At 44.5% G+C, this 12,533-nt stretch overlaps 1 protein-coding gene across 2 annotated transcripts in view; it reads right to left on the reverse strand.

Moving 5' to 3' along the window:
* Window positions 1–12,533, reverse strand: part of DPYD (dihydropyrimidine dehydrogenase) — a 347,040-nt gene that overhangs the window by 320,212 nt on the left and 14,295 nt on the right. For both annotated transcript variants that reach the window (XM_070395710.1, XM_070395711.1), the window contains exon 2: window positions 4,585–4,695. In XM_070395710.1, the coding sequence (XP_070251811.1) occupies window positions 4,585–4,695 (111 nt within the window). The remainder of the gene's footprint in view (window positions 1–4,584; window positions 4,696–12,533) is intronic.

Here is a 12,533-nt window from a genome sequence, read left to right on the forward strand (position 1 = left end):
CTCAGAGCCAAGCAGCCAGCCCCAAGGGGAACCTTTTCTTCCTTCTGCTAAGAAAGCGAAAACGAAACACGCCTTACTTCGGGGAAAGTTGCTTGCAGTCCCCTTTAAACCCTGACTAGGCAACTACACTCATTCTAACAAATAACCGAGTTGGTTTAAAAAGAAAAGAAACAGAGCCAGCACTGAACTGTTATAAAAATTTCAAACTAAAAAGAGCCAAATTAGGGCGGACGGCTGACAATTACAAAGGGGCGTGACTGGCGTGTCTGTGGCCTGGGGAGCGCTGGGGCGAGTCTGAAATAAATAATAAGGCCACTTGCTAGGGAAATCGGGAGTCAACCCTTTCCCTTCTTGCTCGTCGATGAGCATTTTATTACATATTTCTGCCCAGAGAATAAACCTCCGACAAAGCCGTTTACTCTCAGTGTGGGAAGAAGCACCAAGAAAACACATCCTCTCAAAGAGATAACCTGACACTGTATTTTCTAACAACTCTGCATTTTAGCATGTGCTTTCCTCATGAAGTGGCATGCACTTCCCTGGATGAAATAAGCAGAACCTAGAGCTTCCCAATACAGCTCATGACGGGCCCACCTCACTGCTCTCCCCGTGATTGTCACGGGTGCGACCGTCCGCTGATCTCTTCGTACTTCCCTCGCCCGCTCCTCTTCGCCAGTCAGTGCTGAAACTGGGTCCTGCCCTAAGTTCAATCGGCTCCCTCCTCTGCACTCCCTCCCATTTCTGTTGTCCACTCTGGTGGGACAGACCCCTCTTCTCCTTCTGTCCCTCCGTCACTTGTATTTTCACCTTTAACTCTGTTTTCTCAGGGAGGCCAACCGCGAATCCTGGGGCCAGGATACACGCTCGAGGTCTGGCTCCCGCGGCTGGCTCTTCTGACAGCGGCTGAGGGCGAATGAACGGAACGGCTGTGTGAACGATGGCAAATGGTCAGGGCAAGATGAGTGCGTGTCCCTTCCCCCACCACTTGCCACAATGGCCGGCACATAGTAGGTCTTCCACTAATGTTTGGTCATCGGTGAAACTGTACCAGTCAGATTTCAGGCAAATATTTCTCCTCTGTGAGTCTCCCAGCGTGGCAGACTGGCTTCTCCCTAGCCGTGCGAGGCTCATCGAGAAAGCGCGATGCGACACACGCCTCTTTGAGAGCGCCCACCGCCGCGGAGGGAGTTTACTTACAGCCACTGAGCTGACGCCCAGAGCGTTCAGGGGACGTGCTTCGGAGCCCACACGTCAGATGCAGACCATGGAAGCCAGTCGGTGATTTCAGATGCTAATGACTGACTCAGGTGTGCGCTGTATTCTTACAGAATCTGAGCTCGCCCGTAATTCTCCTTTGAGTCCATAACCAGGCTTTAAGGTTCGACCAAAAATGCCTTCCCATGGGCATGTTACTATGTGAGGTAAATATTAAGGGTCAGCATTCAGCTGACGGAAGATCCCACCCCAATTTCAAAAGGACAAAGTCTGCACCTGTCTAAACGAGGGGAGAATTTAGGCTCCGAATCCCCATTCTATTTAAAGTTCTATACTTTTATTTATTTACTAGAGGCTCAATGCACAAAATCTGTGCAAAGGGCTCGGCCCTTGCAGCCCTGGCTGCCTCAGCTGGCCCTCACAGCCCCGGCTTCGTCCGGAAGGTCGCCCGGGTGGTCGTTCTGCTGTTCGGTCTAATTAGCATATTAGCTCTTTATTCTATAGAATTTTTTTTACTGTGAAGTCCTACTAAGTGCCAAGTGTTTAAAACAAATTAGCTAAAGTTCTTGAAAACCTGTCTAATAACAGGCTGCCTTGACTTGCCTTCCTTTTTATTTTCACCCTGATGTTTTCTGATTTATAACGTATTTTTGGTCTTAAAAATTAGTCATGGAAATCTGAGTGCAAAAATATTTATTAATTAGGACAGTTCAACATTTTCAAAAATGGCAAAAAATAAACAGCAGTTACGGAACACCTGCCTAAGAGATCCTGGAAGTAACTGCTTTGTGCTTCATTAACCAGTACAAACACATTTGCCAGCTTAAATCCCCTGCTGAATTCAGAGTCTCCAATTAGGACGAGGATGGATTTGAACTGCCAAGGGAAGAAATTCCAGAGCGGGAGTTTCAGACCTGCCTTTCTGGAGGGCGCCTGTATGGGCCAGATGCCTGTGTTCTCGAAGACGCCTATGTTCTCACTTATGAACACTAAATTTGTATCTATTAGGTCATTTTAGACTACTTTTTTTGCAGATTTTTACTCATCTTTGAGGAGCATTCACTGCAGCGCCTGGTATATGGCCGTTTCCAGGAGCAGGTGGGAAGGGGAAAAAAAGGCCGTCGGGGAGACGGGGAGACGGGGAGACCTTAAGACAAAGTCTCAGGGAGAACGCCCCTGGGGCCTCCAGGAACCCAGCCCTGAATGCAGTGGCTCCTGAGCCAAACCGAAACAGACCGCTGTCAAGCCCAAGCAAAGGAGATGCTCTTGAAAAGCAAAGAAAATCCAAGGAAACAAGTAAAACCTTTATACCCGCTGGGCAGAGGCCTGGAAGGAAAGGAACCTCTCCGGCGGCCTTCGGAGACGCTGTGAGATCACCGGTCACGAAGGCGGCAACCGTTCCCGGCCACGGTCCCCTTCACTTGCGTGGATCTACAGTAACATGATCCTACTTGTCTTTTCTCAGGAGGACATGGGATATACCGGGAACGACACACGAGGGTCACATGACCGGCATTCGGAAGCCACACTGAGCAGTTTGTAATGCGCTTAAGTCATCACTGAACATTTCCCGCCAAATCTTTCCCATCAGGGAAACGAGGAAACACATCTGGGTTGTCCATTTCACCACAGCGAGACCCAAGTGCGAGATGACAGGTGCTCTGGACCCCGCTCACCACCAGACTAGCAAGTACGGAGCCCTCAGTGGCACCAACTCTTCTAGAAGGTGTGGGCACAGTTAATGAAACCATCCCCGCCCCCGGCCCCCAAACTTTATCTTCTGGTGGAAAAAGACGGCCCATAACCGAATGAGTGAGTGCCACAGAGTATGGCACTGCTGCGAGCTGTGGAGGAGCGTCAGCAGGGAAGACTATGGGAGCGAGGGAGGGGCTGGGCACAGTTTCCAACAGGCGGCTGGAGAAGGAGAAGGCCTTGCCAAGCTGGGAAGGGAACTGTTCGAACTCTGAGAAAACTGGAAACTCCCTGAAAGATGCTGAGCCGGGAATTTGGAAAGGAGTCTTCAGATGTTTTATTAAGAAGAGACTCTATGGCCAGACCCCATATTAAAGTTTTTCTATCTAAAAAGAAGGAAAGACAGGATTAGGGTTAGGACTAGGGAAAGAAAAGAAAGAAAAAAAAGAAAAGAAAGAAAGAAACGACCAGGAAAAGGCAGAAGCATGGAAACCGGTTCCAGGCTATTGCAATGATCCAGGTGAGCGAGAATGTGGTGACTTAGAAAGGCTGGTATGATTAAGTGATGACAGGTAATGATTCCGGATATACCTGAAGGCAAAGCCAAAAGGACCTTCTAATTAGGTAGGAGAGGTGAGAGAAATAACAACTTTTGCTGTCAGTGAAGGAGCAGGTAATGATGACCTCAAGAAGAACAGGTTTTAGAGATAAGATCATAATTTGGATTTTCAACATGTTAAGTCTGAGATGCCTCTCAGACATATAAGTGCACACAATCATTATTAAATACAGTGACATTTCATGCTTTTTTATGAATAAGGATGGTATTTTTCCAGATTGTTAATGGTTTCCTAAAGAATTTTTAACTGTTGCATGCTTTACCGCTGAATGGCTTTTCCCTACCTTACGAAATGTACGAGTACAAAGGGAACAAGTACATCAAAATAAATTGAAATCATTGTACTGGACAGTATACAAAAAAATACCGAGAGAACAAATGTTAAATAAGCTTATACTATTAACTGTCTCACTAATATGAGACAATTAATGTGGGGGGAATTAATTTTGGGAAATCAGGTTGAAAGAAAACTGGTTTACAAATTTATGGATGTATACCCCCTAAGAGGGCATGTTCAGTGTTTTCTTTGAGCTTGTACTTGACCACAGTCGATGGTTTCACAGTCCCAGCCCTGAAGTCCCCTCATAGGCCCAGTTAAACAATGCTCTAACAATAAGCAAGCTCAGAGATCTCACCTGGATATACTATTACAGGCTCATATTAAACACCTCATGCTCACATGTTCCCCCAAAGCACACTTTATGAGTTTCTATATTTGTTTACCCTTCTTCAGTTGAACTACATCAGTAATAGAAACTCTTCTGTACCATTGTGTCATTATCCAAATTATTTTAAGAGAAATTTTAGATTTTTAAGAAAAATTATTTGGGCACCAAACTAAATTTATAGGATGTTTAACTGTTTCCATAGATTTTTTTAAGCAGAAAAATTAAACACACTTTGAGATGATTCTAATATAGAATATTTTAATTTTAAAAAAAACCCACAGCTGTACTTTACTCATACTTAAGTGTACTTCTAAGTAAATGTAAAATCTTGCTTACAATGTGTAAAGCGAGGTCATTTTTCAGCGTGAAATCATAAGCAGTGGTACTTACAAAGCAGTTCTTATCCGGATTTCTTTTCCAATGTTTCTTGTCTAATTTCTTGGCCGAAGTCGAACGCAGAGTTGCATGAGTCTGTGTTCGAGGATTTAAAGCCAGGATACTCTAAAGACAGTATGAACAAGATATAAACATACGTAAATATGTTGGTATTAAAAATAAATCAAAAAAATTTATCTTGACATTACCCCCACACACCCAAAGGCAGACATACACTACAAATGTTGCTTTCCCTTCTGCTACTGTGATTCCACAATAAACTTACTGCATGTAATCATTTATTAGGTAACATCCTAGCTGAGTGAAAAACCCCAAGGACTGAATGAAAAATTTGCTAACGGGCCTCAGGAGCAGATCTGAACTGGCAGAAGAAAGAAGCAGCAAACTTAGAGCGAGATTATGCAAGCCGATGAACAGAGAGAAAAAAGTATGACAAAAATTAAGAAAGCCTGAAAGGTAGGTGATGCACTATTAAGTACACCAAACACTGCAATGGGATTACCAGGGGAGGAAAGAAAGGAGGTGAAAAATAGAGAAAGTAATAATGGCTGAAAACTTCCCAAATCTGATTCTAAAAACAGAGAAAACATTAAACTGTACGTTCAGAAGCTCAACAAATGTGAAAAAGGATAAATGCAAAGAGATTCACACATAGACACCAAACGTCAACACCGAAAAGAAAATCTTGGAAGGAGTAAGAGAAAAACAGAAATGACTCCTCGTGTCCCGGAGAACTCCAGTAAGTTTAACAGTTGACTTCCCATCCGGAATCGTAGCTGTCAGGAAGTAGTGAGGTGAGATTTTCGAAGTATTAAGAGGAAAAAACTGTCAACCAAGAATCCTAGACTCAGGAAGAAGAACAAAGAAGAAATACACTTGAGCCCTGGCCAGGCAGCTCAGTTGGTTTTAGGGATGATGTCTGGATAAGCCAAGGCTGTGAGTTCTATGCCCAGGCAGGGCACACACAAGAATCAACCAATGAATGCATAAATAGTGGAACATCAAATTGATCTCTCCCTCTCCCTCTCCCTTCCTCTGTCTCTGTAAAAACTGAATTTTAAAATTTTTTTAAAAAGGAATATCTTTGAACAACACTGCACTATCTGAACCTAATAGAATGTACAGGACACTCCAACTCAACAGCCGCAGAATACACATTCTTCTCAAGTGTGCACGGAACAGGCTCTAAGACAGACCACACAGGAGGCCGCAAAGCAAGCCTCAATGAAATAAAAGAATTAAAGTCATACAAAGTAGTTCTCCAAACACAATGCAATGGAGTTAGATATCAACAAAGGAGGAAATCTGGGGACTGTACAGACAGCAGAGGTGAATATGGTAAACATGCTATCTGAGAAAAGCCGGTCATAAAATACCACATATTGGATGATTCCATTGATAAAAAAAAATGTCTAGAAAAGGCAAGTCTGTGGAGGGAGAAAGTAGAGTGTGGTTGCCAGGGGCTGGGGAATTAGGGGGAAATGGGAAGTGCCTGCTAGGTGTCTGTGGTTTAGTCCTGGCCAGTGTGGCTCAGTGGTTGACCATCGTCCCATGCACCAGGAGGTCACCAGTTCAATTCCTGGTCAGGGCACATGCCCGGGTTGTGGGCTTGTTCCCCAGTGTGGGGGGGAGCAGGAGGCAGTCAATCAATGTTTCTCTTTCATTTATGTTTCTCTGTCCCTCTCCCTTCCTCTCTAAAATAAATAAAACCTTTTTTTTTTTTTTTTTCCCAAAAAAAGGGTAAGTGGTTTCTTCTAGGTGATAAAATTGTGGTGATGGTAGCAAAACTCTATGAATATATTAAAAGCTTTTGAATTCTACACTTCATATGAGTAAATTGTGTGGTATGTAAATTATTTCTCAATAAAGCTGTTACCAAAAGCAATAATCACTAAGTTCTATTTTTAGTGGATTTCGTTGTATACTGTATTCACTCTAATAAACATCACTGGAACTTACTTGATTAGCCCACTATAAGTGACAATTATTTTTAGTAATTCCTATGGATGATAGACATGATATTTCTTCAAACTATCTCTTTACATGTCCATGTTTTCTGGATAACAAACATACAATAGAGCTAAGAGTTTTACATGGTTTATTCCTTATGATAAAATGATGCCAATGCAACCTATTAATTGATAAGAGCCAACATTAAAAATGTAATATTTTTATACAAAAAAATGAAAACATTTTCCTAATATAAAATAAATGCAGTTTTTGTTTGTCTAGTTATTTAACCTTGACCCTTTACTAATCTCATATTAATTCACACATAAAAAGACATTTTTCAAAGGTGGTTATTGTACCCAACATTTATGGGGGGAAAGAAAGAAAGAAAAAATGTTTGGGTAACATGCAAGAAAGACAGCTGCATTTATTTTAGTTTTTATTTCCACAATTCCTATTGTGATAAATGATTATGTTTATCTATGTGGGCAGAGTAATGTAACTTTTGAGAAGGAACATTCTGAATACAATTTATTGGCTGCTTATCACAGTGACTTTTCTTTTGCGTAGCATAAGTAGAAAGCATAACATGAAATATTGGGTTAACCTTTTGCGAAAAGGCAGTGACTTGAATTCAATGGATCTTGGGTAAAAAGAAATTGAATTGCGGAGAACGGTTACCAAGGATTTGACTTAATAATATCCCCAATGAAAAGTGATATAAAATAAAAACACGGGACGTGAGTGGTTGAGAGCTGTTAAAAACAATTTTCCAAAGCGAGACTTTTGCAAACTAAAAGTCAATATCACCCATAACTAAGCAGCTGGCGGGACAAGGCAGGGGAGTTCCAAATTACATTCCTCCGAAGAAAAGGCCAAGGCAGGGTCCCCACAGGGTCTCGGGGTCCCCTCGCTGGATAAATCGAGCATTTTCAGAGGCCCGTTAACCCTTTCAGATAAAAGGCAAATTCCTTACAGGGGGTGACTGTCTCCCAGGCAAAGAATTTGGCTTTGCCAAATCACTTTCAAGTAATACAATTTAAAAAATGTCCTGGGGGCGGGGGGAGAGATGGTGGTTCTAGAAACAGAAGAACAGAATTTGAGAACATTTCACTAATTTCATTTAGTGGAGGAAATGACAGAACAGGACCCAGAGATGTTTATGCAAGAGATTAAGGTTGCGTGCTGCTGCCCGGATCTGTCCGCAGCATTCCGGGAAGTGGGGGGATGTCGCAATACCGGGCAGAATTCTGCATCTGAGGCGTGCCCCCCCCCCCCCAACACAGGGCAGGAGGGGGAGGTGTGCTGCCTGCAGCCACAGGCCCGGCTCACAAATGAAAGCAGACGTCTTAGGTCTTAGCCTGAGAGCACTGGCACCTCAGGATTCGAGAGCTTGGATTCCAGCTGCAGGAGTCACTGGGCAGGCCTGTCCTCTTCGGAAAAAAGGGCTTTGTTTTTCATCATCATCTCGATGATTCCAACGTAAGGCCCCACGGAGCTTCCCTCAAAAGTACAAACAAACGTTCCCTCTTCAATACTGGTCGCTCCTTACTGTGATTCTGAGCCATGAAAATGATACCCACAGGCTGACGTTTGAGGTCTACAAGCTGAACGTGACGAATTACATTTCGTCTTGTTTAAAGGATCCCTCCTGTTTGCCTTTGACAGCGAATGTGGACTCCTCTGTAAGTCATCCACTCTCCACAGCATCAGGTAAAAAGAAATAAAAAATAAAACCATGCTCTTCTCATGTTCTGGTAATTGGGCACCAGTCCCTCCATTTCGATAAAACATGGTCTCATTATGCCTATTTTTCCTTCAGTAAACATTCCCAGCTCCCAGGGAAGCAGCAAGGCCTATTGTGTGATGCGTCTGATCAGTCCTCGTGGCTGCATTCAGACAACAATCCAACAAGCGGGGATCGATGGAGAACCGAACGCCTTAACCGTCTCTTGCTTCCCGGCCCCGATCTCGGCAATGACTCCACCCTGTGCCGCGGGTGCCTCGTCAGCCAGAGCGCGGGGTGAACTGAAGGAATCAGAGACATTCACCGAGGCACCTTGCTTCCCGGACAAGCTCATCACTGACACGGCCAGTCTCCCGCTGGGCTGGCAGCAGAAAAGGAAGGAATTGTGCACCCTGAGCCTGCACCGACGCCATAAACAACCTCCAAGTCTAAAACCTTGAAAACCCAGGCTAAGCCGTCCTGGTAAGAGACCCACATTTTCCTAATTTTTTTTTTTTTTTTTGCAATGCACATCCATTCTTGGCCCAGGCTCAGGTTTCTATACCCTTGGGTTGAATTACCTTTCCAAGTAGTTTAGCTTCCTCTTATTTTCCTGGTACAAGCTCTGTACAAAGGCCAATTTTCCCTTTATCCACGAAGACTACCTCATTGCAGCTAATCAATAATCGATGAAGGAGGAAGTCTCTGACAGTCCTAAGTCCTGCAACTCTCTTATTAAATATTCACCACGTGCTCTGTATAGTGTTAGAGGATAAATGTGAGCTCAGATCTTAACTCTACCATTTTTTTTCTTTTTGGTTTATATGACTCTCAATCTCTCTACTCCAACTATAACACGGCGATTAGTAACAGCACCTACCTCCTAGGGTTGTTTTGAGGATTAAATGAGATGATACAGAAAACTGTCTGGAAGGGGGCAGATAGGATGTGCTGACTACATGTTATCACCTAGTATGTGATGGGAATATAGTTTGGACTCCATTCATGCCCCTACGTTGCCAATTCTGAATATCTACATACAGGAACATTAAAAAAAAAGTGAAGGCAACAGGTGAAAAGGTAGCTATAAATAAGACAGAGTGAAAAAGAGAGATGTCACCCAGGTGAAACCAAATCACTGGCCCCTGAACTTCTCTTTGTCTGAAAATGCAGTATCCTCCTCACAAATTAATGCGGCCGTCCAAAGGGACCAGGAAATCCAAATACTTGGATTTTAAAACCCACCACATACTACAGCGAGATACACATTTTATACACACACACAACTGTGTAGAACTCATGGAATTCTGGCCCCAATACATTCAGGTGAATTCACGTTCCATTCCCTTCCCAGGAAAGCTAGGCCAGCGCCCAAGTGATGGATGCATCAAACATCAAAAGCTCATCACCTGGAAATGAACGGAGCCCTGAGACCGCCTGGGAAGTCAGATCCATCGCTACTGAACACACAGTTAGCACGAAGGAAATCGTGCATGCCCCTGAAATATCCCACTCGCCACCCCCTCTCCTATTCAGCACGAAGGTCCGCTCAGGGAGCTGTGGCCCGGCTTCGCGGGGCCAGGACTCCCCTCACCCGGGGAACAGGCACCACACACCAGGCACCCCAGTGCTGCCCCCGCTCCTCGTGCACTGAGTCTCTGCACAATCCCACGTGCACACCCTGCGCACGTCACTCCCCGTGTCTAGGATGCAGCCACTTCATGTCCGTTGACTTGCTAACTTTCCTGTAAATTCTCACTAAGGGCCACTTCCTCTAAACATTAAGCAGAAATGTCCATGTCCCTCCCTGGACTTGGATTGTCCCCGCGAACATCTGGAGCATCTCGGGCCACTGTCATTCACCGACACAGCAGGTAGGACATCACGTAGTGACTGATATCTATGCTCTCCTCTTAAACTGGTCAGTGAACCCCTCAAAAACAAAGATATTATTTATAGAGTCTCCTGTCTGCAAAGCATTCTACTTCCTCAGGAAAAATAATCCAAAAAAGTCATTGTTACTAAGGAACATTCCTTAGCAGGCAAGTTCCACCGGAGAGGAGGCCTGGCCTGCTGGCCAAACAGAACCCCTTCTGCTGCTTCTTCTTCATGTTCCTTCTCTGGCGGAGGACACAGCGGCCCTGTCACCAGGGACAAACATTCTAAGCCACGTGATCATTTGCTAAACCCACATTTTTAAGCCGTGTGATCATTAACTGCCCCCGCCTGGGAGGCGGCGGCCGGGCTCCCTCACCTCCCTCTGCAGCGCGCCACGTGACCCCGGCAACAAGTTCGGACACGAGAACCAGCAAATCCCCGGTTGTTGTTTCCGCTTCTAAAATGTCCTCGGGTCAAAAGTTTGGGTTTCATTACACAACACAGACACCTCCAACATGCCAGAGGCGGGGCCCCCCAAAATGGGGAGGAAGTGGACAGGGATGAACAAAAATAAGGTCGTGTAAGTGTGTTCATGGAGGAATGCAGGGGTCAGCCAGAGGTGAATCTGGGAAGGGCTCCATTTGAAGGATACGTTTTTGTGTTTTGTTTTGTTTTTAATTGCTTCTGTTGAAATCTTTAAAATAACAGGGAAATCCTTCAAGAAACATTTTTAAGAGAACATAATTTGTCACTTGTAACAATAAAAAGCTGGAAAGTCCACAGCAGGAAGACAAAAGCTCAGTTATGGTTTGTCTGCAGTGGAGTAATAGATGTACTTATGAAAATCACACTTAAAGGGGTATTGACTGATGTGGGGAAATGCTCCTGGTATCAGGGGACGCTTCTAAAAGAAGGAGAAATCAAACCTATATCTGAAATAAGATTCGTTCTATTAGAAAGCTATGATTCTGTGTATATTTTAAAAAATGTAAAACTCATGTATTAACTACTATTTACGCCACTTTTCTTCTCTTAATGGTGAAATCTTCTATTCTTTTTTTTAAGGGATTCGATTTTTTATATTTTTTTCCTTTTTATTGAATTTATTGGGTTGACACTAGTTAACAAAATTATACAGGTTTCAGGCACATGATTGTAAAGGGTGTCCCAAAATTCACGCAACAAGTAATTTTGATAGAAAACACAGGTTTATAATTAAAAATTGTAAATTTTTTATTGATTCATAAAGTATACAGTATAGGGTTATGTATGGAATAGCACATCGGGTAAATGGCCTCCATGGCTTTGCTGGCACATATGCAAAGCCGTGGTCTTCATTGTCCCTGCTCCTGGGCCATAATTGGTACTTGGTAATGCTTATCAAATTGAAGGGATTGAAATCAAAGGGCAACAGATATTAGAATCTGATTCAATAAACCAAGTAAAATTAGGCTTTTATTTTTTGTTGTTGTTGTTAATGCTCACGCAAAATTCAAATCTTGCGTGAATTTTGGGACACCCTTTACAACCCATCATGTGCTCACTGTGTTGTGTTCACCACACCGATACCTTGTATTCGCAATGAATGCCCTCTGAGCACCTGCCGACATCATGGCCCTTTAAAAGTACTACTACCACGTGGAAAACATACAGCATGAAGTCAGATCGAGATACCTCCTTTGTCTACCAAACATGACCCAGCAATTCCAACTTCGGGGCACAACTACCTCACTTTAAACGATTTCCGTTGAAACCTCAAGTGAGATGCCCTTTACTACAGTCGTAATTAAACGCTGCTGGGCCCAAATGGTTTCCTACCAGTTTACCCTCTCGCGGCGGTAACTACCTTTGGTTGCCCGACAGCCCCTGCTTCGGAGATTTTGTTTCTGTTGTTGCTGCAGGTGGAAGCGGGTGCAGGACACAGGCTGATGCAGTCGGCACGAGCTGCTTACATCCTGCAGGCCCTCCCAGGCCTGTGGTCAGAAGGGGCCCCTGACCTGCTCCAGGAAGCTGAGCTGGGAGTGCCTACCTGCCCAGAGGGTTTGTGTGCCGACGCCCGGGCTCTGCTGGACCAGCTGGAGCAGGCAGTTTGAGCACACAGTGGGACTGCACATGAACATCTGCTCGCTCTCTGCTGGCCTGGAACCTGAGGCCCTGAGTCGAGGCTGCAGCACTCTATGCCTACACGGCCGAGGCCCAGTGACAGCCCTGGACACTGGGGCTTGGCTCAGCCTGCCCAGCAGCGTCACTGGGGGAATCAAGCACATCCCCTATCAGTCCATGGAGAGAGGACACTGGAATGTGTGCCCGGTTCCCGCTGATTTGTGACCCAGATGCCTTCTCTCTTTGTTGGGTCTAAGCTAGTTCCCACCGCAATCATCTGTAACCG

This window comes from Myotis yumanensis, unplaced genomic scaffold (genome assembly GCF_028538775.1).
Source record: "Myotis yumanensis isolate MYYU_CA2020_CCGP unplaced genomic scaffold, mMyoYum1.0.hap1 SCAF_17, whole genome shotgun sequence".
NCBI lineage: Eukaryota > Metazoa > Chordata > Mammalia > Chiroptera > Vespertilionidae > Myotis > Myotis yumanensis.